Source organism: Gallus gallus, chromosome 2 (assembly GCF_016699485.2).
Source record: "Gallus gallus isolate bGalGal1 chromosome 2, bGalGal1.mat.broiler.GRCg7b, whole genome shotgun sequence".
Lineage (NCBI taxonomy): Eukaryota > Metazoa > Chordata > Aves > Galliformes > Phasianidae > Gallus > Gallus gallus.
Window position 1 is genome coordinate 55316252 of NC_052533.1, and position 11508 is coordinate 55327759.

The 11508-nt window shown below is 41.4% G+C and overlaps 1 protein-coding gene across 8 annotated transcripts in view; it reads left to right on the plus strand.

Moving 5' to 3' along the window:
• TPPP (tubulin polymerization promoting protein) overlaps nucleotides 1-11508 on the plus strand; it is a 58645-nt gene that overhangs the window by 37251 nt on the left and 9886 nt on the right. For 7 of the 8 annotated variants that reach the window (XM_046938103.1, XM_046938099.1, XM_418894.8 and 4 more), the window contains one exon: nucleotides 530-683. In XM_046938103.1, coding sequence (XP_046794059.1) covers nucleotides 530-683 — 154 coding nt within the window. Of the gene's footprint in view, nucleotides 1-529; nucleotides 684-6019; nucleotides 6288-11508 lie in introns of those variants that run through there. The other variant, XR_006938605.1, reaches the window with a different exon arrangement.

Genomic DNA, 11508 nt, shown 5'->3' on the forward strand with positions numbered 1-11508 from the left:
CTTGTTTCAGTGGTTTATCACCCTCAAAGTAAAGAAGTTTTTCCTCGTGTTCAGGTGGAGCGTTGTGTGTTCTAGTTTGTGCCCATTGCTGCTTGTCCTCTTACTGGGCACCACTGAAAAGAGCCTAGCCCCATCCTCTTGAGTGCTGAGGAATAACAACAACAACAACAAAAAAAAACTCACCAAAGATGCTTCTGTTCTTGTGTTTTGTGGATACAGATCTACAGGTGATCAAATGAGTTCAAGTCTTGCTTTGAGCTACAGACATTCTGATAGCTTGCTAGTTTCCTCTAGTTCCTCTTTATTTCTGAACCGTCACCTGTGGGATTATTTAAAGTGCTATCCTACTGATGTTCATAAAAAAAAGTTATGTTTTCATGGGCTGGGAAATGTTTTAATGGTGTAAATGGCTCTTTCTTTTCTGCTACAGTTTTCTCTCATTCCCTGTGGTAAACTAGGAATGTTCTGCTATTCTTGGGATGTTTGTTGTGTTCTCTTATAATTTCTTTCAATTTCTTTGTTTTGGCAGGGGAAAGTCTTCTAGAACTATTACTTTTGAGCAGTTTAAAGAAGCTCTTCAGGAACTCTCCAAGAAGCGATTTAAAGAAAAAAGTGATGAGGAAGCAATTCAAGAAATATATAAACTAATTGAAGGAAAAGCACCAATTATATCTGGAGTAACGGTATGTTACTGTTCTAATGGATGGATTATTTTAGCTGTCTTTTGTTCTACCCTAGCTTTATATTCACCTCCTTCCCCCTGCAGTCCAAATCCAAGTCAGTGTGTCTCTGGGCCTGGAGGCAACAGTTGTGCTGAGCAGAGTGGAAACAAAGATTATGCAGTGTGTGATTGTTGCACTGTGGTGTGTATGGCACTGTCATTGCTTCTGCTGGGAATTGTAGTACCACATAGGGTAATCAGAAAAAATCAAGGAGAGCTCTAGTCTGCTTGAAACACAGAAATGTTTATGAAGAGTGCTGTATCCAAATACAAAAGTAAATTCAGAACCTTGTTAAACAGTTCTATGTTGATGGTAGTTGATGGTGAAACACCACAAAGAATTAAGTAAAAAAAAAACAACAACAAAACAAACAAAAAAAACTTAAAATCAACCACGTGAATCCCAGAATACCAGAAATCTGGAAATAATTATCATTTGGTGTAGTCTTTGGATTCTTTGTTCTCTTTGTTTTGCTGTCATCTTCTTTTTGGCATATAAACTATGATAAGTATGCTAACATTAATAAAAAGTTTTAAACCTGACACGCATAGGTTTGGTTGTCCTTCTAAATGTTCAGGTTGGACATGCTTTTACTTTGTAGTTAATTTAGTAGATACTGGAGTGTTCACTATGATCTTGAATAGTCCTTTCAGTCTTGTTCAGCATCTTAAAGTTAGTGGTCTCCCTCAGTTTAGTCAGCAAATAATCTTTCCTGAAACTGGTTTTGCACAAATGAGCAGTGAAAATGACAAGTGGAGAAATCTCTTTTGAGTTGTATAGTTTGTTAGGTTTCTACAGGATTTCATCCTATTGCTTTTGTGCTCCCATTTGAAATAAGGGGTAGTTTTGATACTTAGTGATGGGCCTTCTTTTTGTCCTTGAGTCATTTTAATTCATCAGAATAACTTGTTCTTCTTTCAGCGGGTTCTCCCTCTGAATTGTGCATATTCATTTAGGCCTCACTTTTGACTCCTTTGTTTTCTGACCCCTACAGGCAGGGGGGTGATGACAGGGGGAGGGTGGGGGGTGGAACTGGGTGATCTTAAAGGTCCCTTCCAACCCAAACCATTCTGTGATTCTGTGTGTGAATCCCACAAGACCAGGTTGCTCAAAGCTCCATCCAGAATGGCCTTGAACATCCTCAGTAAGGGGACATCCACAAGATCTCTGGGCAACCTGTCCCAATGTCTCACCACTCTCACAGTAAAGAATTTGTTCCTAATATCTAGTCTAAATATACCCTCTTCCAGTTTAAAACCATTTCTCCTTGTCCTATTGCAACATGTCCTTATAGAAGGTTCCTCCCCAACTTTCCTGTAGACCCCCTTCAGGTTCTGGAAGGTTGTTGTAAGGTCCTCATGGAGCCTTCTCTTGTCCAGGCTGAAGACCACCAATTCTCTCATCCTGTCCCTGTAGGGGAGCTGCTCCAGCCCTCTGATTATCTTTGTAGTTCTCCTCTAGGCCCACTCCAACAGCTTGATGTCCTTGTCTTGTGGGCCCCAGAGCTGGACGCAGTACTCCAGATAGGGTCTCATGAGAGGAGAGTAGAGGGACAAAATCACCTCCCTTGACCTGCTGGTCACACTTCTTTTGGTGTAATCCAGGGTACAGTTAGTCTTCGGGGCTGCATATGCACGTTGCCGGCTCATGTTGAATCTTCCATCAACTAACACCCCCAAATCTTTCTCCTCAGAGCTCCTCTCAAGCCATTCTCCACCTGGTGCGTATTTGTGCTACGGATTGCTCCAACCCAGGTGCAGGACCTTGCACTTGTTCTTGTTGAACTTCATGAGGTTGGCATGGGCCCACCTCTCAAGCCTGTTCAGGTCCTCCTGGATGGCATCCCTTCCCTCTAAGGAGTCGACTGCACCACTCAGCTTGATGTGATCAGCAAACTTGCTGAGGGTGTACATGATCCCTCTGTCCATGTTGCCCATAAAGATATTAAATAGTCCCGGTCCCAGCACTAATCCCTGAAGAATGCCACTCATCACTGGTCTCCATTTGAACATTGAGCCATTGAGGCAAATGGAGAGAGACTGTAAAGATGATAAAGGGTTATGACTCAGGCTTGCAGATTTGCTGCACCTCCAGGTTTAAGTTTCAGAGTAGTTATAATGCCCTGGACAGTGGTGAGGGTGAACAAGACCTGTCATTGTCAGCTGATCCTGAATTTAGTGCTTGCACAAAGGTGAAAAGACCAAGTAATAGCTACTGTAGGCTCTTCTTACAGGCAGTGGAGATGTGTCTACTGAGGAGAGTGTGAAATTGTAGAGTTACCATAACCTGAAGAAGCAGAGCCATAATCGTCAGAACAGGTGTGCCTAAGTAAAAACTTGACAGAGGATGGTCTCACTGTTCTGTAAATGAAGCAGGACTTGTGGCTTGTCTCAGATACCTGTGCATGAAAGCATCTAGCATGGAGAGCAAGCAAGACAAGTTATAAGTTTGCACAGTTGGAGAGCTATGATGTCACTGAAGTTCTGGAAGCGTAGAGGAAGCTCTCCTGACTAGTGTGTTGTGAAGGACGGATAGAGGATCTTCAGGAAAAAATGTTGGGGAAAAAGAGGAAGAGGACTTGTTCTCAATATGAAACCTAGCCTGACTGCAGGAGGATTTGCCTTAGGTCTGATGACAATGAGTGGAGAGCTTGTGTGTAAAGAGAAGAGAACAGACCAACACAGGTGATGTTGTAGTAGGCATGAACTACAGACCTACTGGTCAAGCAGAGGAGAAAGATAAAGCCTTCTTTAGGCAGCTGCAGAAAACCTCACAATCCTAGGCCTTGGCACTCAGAGGTGCTATCAGCAATGCCAAAATGTCTGGGAGTAGGCAATCTATAAGACTTATTCTAGAATGAAAAAAAAAAAAAATTGAGATGTGATCAATGATTTGAGGAGACGCTCAGTTGAATATGCAGTACACAACCAAAAAGAAGAATTAGTTAGTAACAGACAATCCCAGAATGTCTTAAGTTGGAAGGGACCTCAAAGATCACCTAGTTCCAAAACCTTTTGCACTGGGCAGTTACCATCCACTTGATCAGATTGCCTGGGAAGCAGATGGACCTGTCTTTGAACACTTCAAGGGCTGTGGCATTTACAGCTTTGCTCTGTTCCAGTCGGTTCCAGTGCCTTATTGTTCTTTGAGTAAAGAACTTACCTAATATCTAGTTTAAATGTCCCCTCTTTTAGTTTAAAACCATTTACATGGTCTTACAGTAATAGGACAAGAGCAAAAAATCAGTCTCCCTCCTGTTTATAAGCTCCCTTTAAGTATTTTAAGGCTGCAATGAGGTCTTCCCTAGAGCCTTCTCTTCCTTGGGCTGAACAAGCCCAACTGCCTCAGCCTCTGTTCACTGCAGACATACTCCACTGCTCTGATCATCTTTGTGGCCCTCTGGCCCGACTCCAACAGCTCCACATCTTGTGCTGGAGGCCTCAGCAATAGCTGTGGTATTCCAGATGGACCTTCACAAGGGCAGAGTGGGGGGACAATCACCTCCATTGCCCTGCTGGTCACTCCTCTTTTGCTGCAGTCGAGGATACGGTCGGCCTTCTGGCCTGTGTGCACACACTGCTGGCTTATGTTCATCAGGAACTCCAAGTCCTTCTCTATAGGGCTGCTCTCAATGACTTCTCCTGGTCTGGACATGTCTGGGATTGCCCCAACTCAGGTGCAACACCTTTCACTTGACCTTGTTGAACCTCATTCAGTTCACTTTTTAAGCTTGTCCAGGTCCCATTGGATGGTATTCCTTCCTTCTGTTGTGTCAACTGCATCACTTGTCTTGGTGTCATCAGCAAGCCTACTGAAGGTGTGCTCAATCCTACTACCTGTGTTTTCGATAAAGATGTTGAAAAGCACTGGTCCCAAGATGGACCCCTGCACCTGGACATAGATCTGTTGACCACAACTCTCTGGCTGCAACTGTCCAACCGATTCTTTATGGATGAATATGGAGCTTGTGACTGAGCTCAAACACAGAAAGGAAGTGTACAGGAGGTAGAAGGAAGGAGAGGCTAAATGGTATGAGTATGGATTATACATTGGGCACATGATGAAGTAGGCCAAAGTTCAGCTGAAGCTGAGGCTGGAAGGAGTGCTGAAAGGCAAATGAGAGGTTTCTATTAAGTGTATCAGTAGCAAAAGTGAGAGCATGTGTTGATTGATGGGGCTGGGGATCTAGTGACAAGTGACATGGAAAAGATGGAGATGCTCAGTGCCGTTTTTTTGCATCAGTTTTGACTGGTAGGGCCTAACCTTTAGGCTCAGGGACCTAGGAACCCTAAAACAGTAACCACAATAGAGGAAGATGGAATTAGGAATCAGTTCAGCGATTAGACACGAGTAGGTCCGTAGGACAAGATAGGTTACATTCAAGAGTGCTGTAGGAGCTGGCCAGTGTCATTGCAGAGCTGTTGTCCATTGTCTTCAAAAGGTCATGACAACTGGTGAGGTTCGTGATAACTGGGAGAAGGCAAATACCACACACATCCTCAAAGAGGGCTAGCAGGTGACTATATCCAAGTGCCTACAGGCCAGTCACCGTAACCTCAGTCCTGGTGAAGGCTGTGAAGCAAGTTATCTCAAAAGCGCTTTCTACACATGCAAAGGGCAAGGAAAGGATTTGGAGCAGCCAGTGCAGCAAGGCCATTCTTTCAAAGGTCAAAGAAGTGGCTGATCAAATAAGCGCTATGGACAGGGAGTATCGTATACTTTGATGTCAGTAAGACTTCAGAGCCAGCTCATTATCACCAAACTGGGGAGGTATGGACTACATAAAGTGGCCCTAAGATGAGTGGAAAATAGCTGGTATGTTGGGTTTGGAGATGCAGTCAGTAGTGCAAAGTCCAGCTGTCAGCCAGCAGCAGTTTGTGGTGTCTCTCCAGGCAGGTGGGACAGAGTGTTCTCTTGACAAGTTTGCAAAAGACTCCAAACTGGGAGGAGTGGTTAATATGCTGGAGGTCAGTGGCTCCATTCAGTGGGATTTTGGCAGGCTGTAGAAACAGGCTGATGGTAAGCCTCATGAAGTTCAGTGGAATTAAAAGCAATTTCCTGGGCTTGGAATGAGTTAACCCTATGTAACACAACAGCCCAGCGACCCACAGGTCTTGAAGCAGCTTTTCAGGAGAGGATTGTGTGGTCATGATGAATGACCAATTGAACAGGAGTCAGCAACAGTCCTTGTAGCAAGTGAACTTTTGCAGCAAGAAAGGACAGCCACATCCTGGGCTGCCTGAGCAAGTGTGTAGCCAGCTGATCCATTGAAATGATGCTACCCTTTTATTTGGCAGCTGTGAGACTGTATTGCAAGCAATGCGTCCAGTCTGGGACTCCCCTGTGCAAGAAAGAGATTGGTACACTGGAACAAGCCCAGTGCAGAGCCACCACGATGGTCGGGCTGAAGCATGTAATGCATGAGGAGAAGTGGAGAGAACTTGGCGTGTTCGGCTTGGAGAAGGCTAAGGGGAGATGTTATTTCTGTCTCTAGCAGCGTGACTGGAGGATGTACATTCTGACTTGATCTTCTTAAAGTTGGTTGTGGTGGTTGTTTTTACCCCAAGCATGGCCAAACACTGAAGTAAGTTACCTGGAGAGCTTGTGGAATCTGCATCCTTGAAGGTGTTCAAAGCTTGACTGGAGCAAGCTCATTAAACCCTTGCTGTGAGTGAGAGTTTGCACTGGATACAAGCTCAAATATATGCAAATGTTCCTTCCAACCTAATTTTTTCTGTGAATTTACGAGTCTAAATTAATCATGATCAGGACTGCATTGTAGGAAATCATAATGATTAGCCTGTGGACATGGAACAGAATTCTAGTCCTGGCTCTATCTGAGCAGGTAGCTTGCCTTTCAACTTTTTTTTTTTTTGCACTCTGAGGTCTCCTTTTGTCTAAAGCATGAATTGCTCCATAGTTAGACGTGAGTAACTTTTATATTTAGAGAAGGGAAAGTCTTTGCATTCCTGTCACTACTGAACTGTTAAGTAGAGTTTCTGGAAGTGGTCATCCATGTCAGTAGGCTGCATGTGATTATTGATTTATTGTTATTATCAATTGATTTCTTTATTGCCCTTATATCTAATCTAGAAGTCTAAAAAACTGCTGCTAAAGAAAGCTGTGTGCAACAATGTGGTACAAAGTATGTAAGTCTTGAAATGCTTGAGAGCTGGAGTCTAGAGCTAGTATTACCCGGGAGGAAAAGAAAGGGTCATTTTTAGATGCTGAATGTGCAACGCATGATCTGCCCCTTATACCTAGGCATTACATTGCCTTACATTGGTGGTGTTAGATCCGAGTACTGTTGAACTTACTGATTTGAAATTGTTCCTGGAAGTGATACCACATACAAGGTACGTTCGGTAGTGAGTGAGTTATCACGTTCTTTTTGCATGCTGAGTGGAAGAAGCATTTATGAAATCTTGCTGCTTCTCTCAAGTTTGATGTGTTCGTGAAAACAGAGAAAAGAAAATGGGGAAAAAAAAATGGAGTCTTGAAATAATAATAAAAAAAATCCAAACAAACAGAAAAAACAAAATCAACAACAAAAAAACTGACAAAAAACCCACCTTCCCTTTGAAAAGGTTTTTTTTTTTTTGTTGATTGATAGTCATTCTTTACAAAGTTTCTGGATGTTACCAGCAAATAAATAATACAGGCTTTGCAGTAACTGAACTGTAGTACTTTCTGAGCAAGCTGATTTGAACCTTTCTGTTAGCAAGGGCTTACATTGCATCCGGTGTCATATGCAAAGTTTTCTTCTAGCCTAGGTCATTTTGTGTTTTATGATTTTAAGCTGCAAAAATGCCTAGTGACATAGAATCCATAAACCTCTCTGGTCAGGATGTTTCTATGCTTAGCCTACCAGTGGTGAAGAATTTTTTTTCCATGTGGAAAAAATTCCCATCTAGTTGTAATTTCCTATGTTCTAAACTGTGTTAGCTATCTATTCTTTTTCCTTTTTCTAAAAGGATATTTTTCTATCTTCCTGCTGTGCATTTTTAAACTGGTTCTGTTTATTCTGCAACTCCACTGTTGAAAACAGGAGATACAGTTAAAAAGCAGCTTTCCAGGAAAATACTTGTAAAAGTACAGGTTATACTGCAGGATTGTGTTAATGAAAACAGTTATGTGAGTGAATGGAAGAATGGTCATTCTTGGAGAACAAGTATTGATATTTTGAGGACTGCTGGCAGGTTTGTTTGGTGTTCCAAGCAGTTTACACATTCATTATATTTAAGTTTGTTGTGCAAAGTAAAACATTTTTCATAATGAGAGTTTTAAAAAGAAGAGGTGAAAAGTTTATTTACGGGTATCTTCTGTGATATGCCCACTCTGTATTTAACTCTCTGTGCAAATAGAAGAAAAATGAAGGCTTCTGTAAGCTCACAAAATGGAAAGAGGGAAGCGGCTCTAAGTAGCTTATTGCCTCTAGAAAAGTGTAACTAGATTATGTAACTTACTGTAGATAGTAACTAGTTCCAGCAGTTGGTGATCAGGAGCAGAATTGCTATATGATGAGACAGAATCATTTGTCTGTGAATCACAGTGAAAAAGAAGGTGAGAAGGTGAAGTGCTTACTTGCACAGGTGGAAATTGTCCTCATTCAGCTCTTTGTGCTGATCATGGTATTTTTTGTATTTCTCCTACTGATGAGGGATAGTCAGCTTCTCTTCCTCTATTTCTCTCACTCCCTTTTATTTTCGTTGTCTTTCAGTACCCATGTGGAATTGGTAATGAAAATGGGTTTAACACTCACTTAGTGTTAAACACAAATTTAATTGCCAGCTTAGTCTCTGTAGGGTTTTTGGAGGTGGTGGTTGATTTTATCACAGAATCACAAAATCACAGGTTTGGGTTGGAAAGGACCTTTAAGATCATCTAGTTCTGACCCCCCTGCTGTAGGCAGGGACACCTCCCACCAGACCAGGTTGCTCAAAGCTCCATCCAGAATGGCCCTGAGCATCTTCAGAGTGGGACATCCACAAGATCTCTGGGCAACCTCTCCCAGTGTCTCACTACCCTCACAGTAAAGAATTTGTTCCTAATATCTAGTCTAAATCTACCCTCTTCCAGTTTAAAGCCATTTCCCCTTGTTCTATTGCAACGTGTCCTTACAGAAGGTTCCTCCCCAACTTTCATGTAGGCCCCCTTCAGGTTCTGGAAGGTTGTTGTAAGGTCCCCCTGGAGCCTTCTCTTGTCCAGGCTGAAGACCACTAATTCTCTCATCCTGTCCCTGTAGGGGAGCTGCTCCAGCCCTCCAATGCTCTTTGTGGCCCTCCTCTAGACCTACTTCTAGCACTTGATGCTTTCTTCTGTTGGAGCCCCAGAACTGGACGCAGTACTCCAGGTGGGGTCTCACAAGAAAAGAGTAGAGGTGCATAGTCACCTCCCTCAACCTGCTGGTTATGCTTTTGTTCCTGCAAACAAAAGGAAGGTATGCACACTGAGTTCACAAAGGCCATTCATAAAAAAAAAGAAATAATAGTGAAAAGAGAAACATTATACTCTGTGTGTTTTACTCCATATTTACAGAGGCAAAGTCATCCTTGAAAATAAAAAAGATAGCAAGATGCTTAGTTGAGCCTTACCCTTCTGTTTAAGGTTTTCATGACCCAAAGGAGAAGGAATATTTTACTTTTAATATAGGTATTCATCATCAGAAACACAAAAAGAGAACAGAAGGGAGAAGTGAGGTGAATAGCATAACTTTATTGTGGCAATTTATTTTATCTCTAATCTTCACGTTCAATTTAGGAAAGATTTCAGGAATTACTCACTTAAAAGCAATTTGGAGAAAGGCTTTATACCTCACAGTAATTGCTCTTATGCTCATTTAACGTACTGTGACTCTTATGATATAGGAAACAGCCTTCTGATCCATCTTGGGCTGAAAGAACACATGATGTGGCATCACTGTTGTTCTTGCTCTGGATTTTTGATTTTGCTTGTTCTGGGGCTTTTTAGGTTTTGTTTAACCTTTTTCTTTTTTTCTGGACAGAAAACATCTCTTTTTGTTCCGTGGTGTCAGTGTACCTTTTATTTAGAGTTTTGATATGTTTTTCTTCTCACACATGCACCCATGTCAGTGTTTTAAAATTTCAGTTAATACATATGAAGACAAAGGTTAGAACCATTGTCCCAGCATGATTTTTTATTCTTTCAAGATTCGTCAAAGGGGTGCTAAAGCATAGAGCTTTTTTGTCGCCTTTCTATAATTGACTGTATTGCTGAACATTGAGAACATGCTTGACTTGCAGACGAAGAACAAGTTATAACAGAAAGTTTTCATGTCCCAGAGTTAGTCTTCGCTAGTCTGTGAAACAGCATTATGAAGGAGACACCAATGGGAAGTAATGGATGTAGACAGATAACCAGTACGTTCCAAGTGGATAAATATAAAGGGAAGTAAGTGTTCAAAAAAAAAAAAAAAAAAAAGAATAAATCCCCAGTAGAACATCCTAGGGAAAGCAGAGGCAAAAATTATTTTTGAAATGTCTGAGTTGTAACTGTGTTCTCTTAAATGTAATTTACTCACACAGTTACAGAAGTGTGTGCATTTGTTAGTTGTTTTTATTTTATTTCTTAATAATCTCCAGTGGGCAGGTGGTCCTTGAGTTCTCTTGTGACTGTATACTACACGTTCAATTTACTAATACTTTGAGGAAACTAGAGTACATTCTTGGTTGGACACCAGGCTGGGAGTTTTTATCTTGCTACTCGTGATGTCTCAGCTTATACGTCTTATTGCATTTTCATTTTACTTAGCTGGGCTGCTGACACAGTTACTGATCACAGGGTATTTTTTTTTTCTACTTAGTTCAGCTGTGAATATGGGTTTTCTGGTTATAAGTTGCTAGCAGGCCAATATGTATGAGAAAGCTGTATGTTTTCTTGTAATACTTCTTCATAGGCATAGTCTTATTTTCTATTTTTCAATACAGAAAAATGGCTACACCTGCAAAAAGTACACTGAGACTACCAAGCAGAAGTTCCCAATGGTCATTTGGCAGTGCTTTTTAAGAAAGAAATGCTCCAGAAGTCATTTTCTTTCAGTGACAGGACTCTCCTCCTCCACATTATCTTTCCCCTCAAGATATAATGTAAAAGCAACTCTGCATAACACAGCAGTATTGTACATGTTAGGAGGGAGAAAAGCAGGAGTTTATAGTATGAGATTCTCTTTAAGAAATGGATCTGTGCAGACAAATTCTCTCAAAACAGCTTTCATTTCAGTGGTATGGAGGATATGTGGCTTCTGTGGTGAACAACGCTCAGTTGCAGCATTCATTCCAGGCTAATTTATGTATTCTGTTCTCTTGGTATGTGTTTTCCAAGTCACTAATGTTTTAATCTTTAGCATTTCAAGACATTCAAGCCATGTTATTCTGTGGAAGAGCCATGTGTTACTTTGAAAGCCTTTAGGTCTTAATGAACACTTATTTAGGCTGAAGATGGGGAGAGGTGAGAAACAAAGATTTTGACGAAAGGTGTTTCCCAGCACATGTACTTCACTGCAAGGAGGCCAGTGTCGCTTTTTTCTATAAAATACGCCCTAACATATAGTAACACAAACAAGGACACCCAAATTGTATGAGTTTATTCATCTTAGCATCATTTTCACTAGAATCAAAATCTTTTTTTCTCCTTTTCTTTTAGTATGCTTTCTCTTCTGATTTTAAAATGTAATCAAATGAGATCAAAGCGACCATTCCCAATTCAAGCACACAGGTAGTGTGTTCCCATACTGTTCTGTGAAATACCTTATTTGTGCAGCTGCATT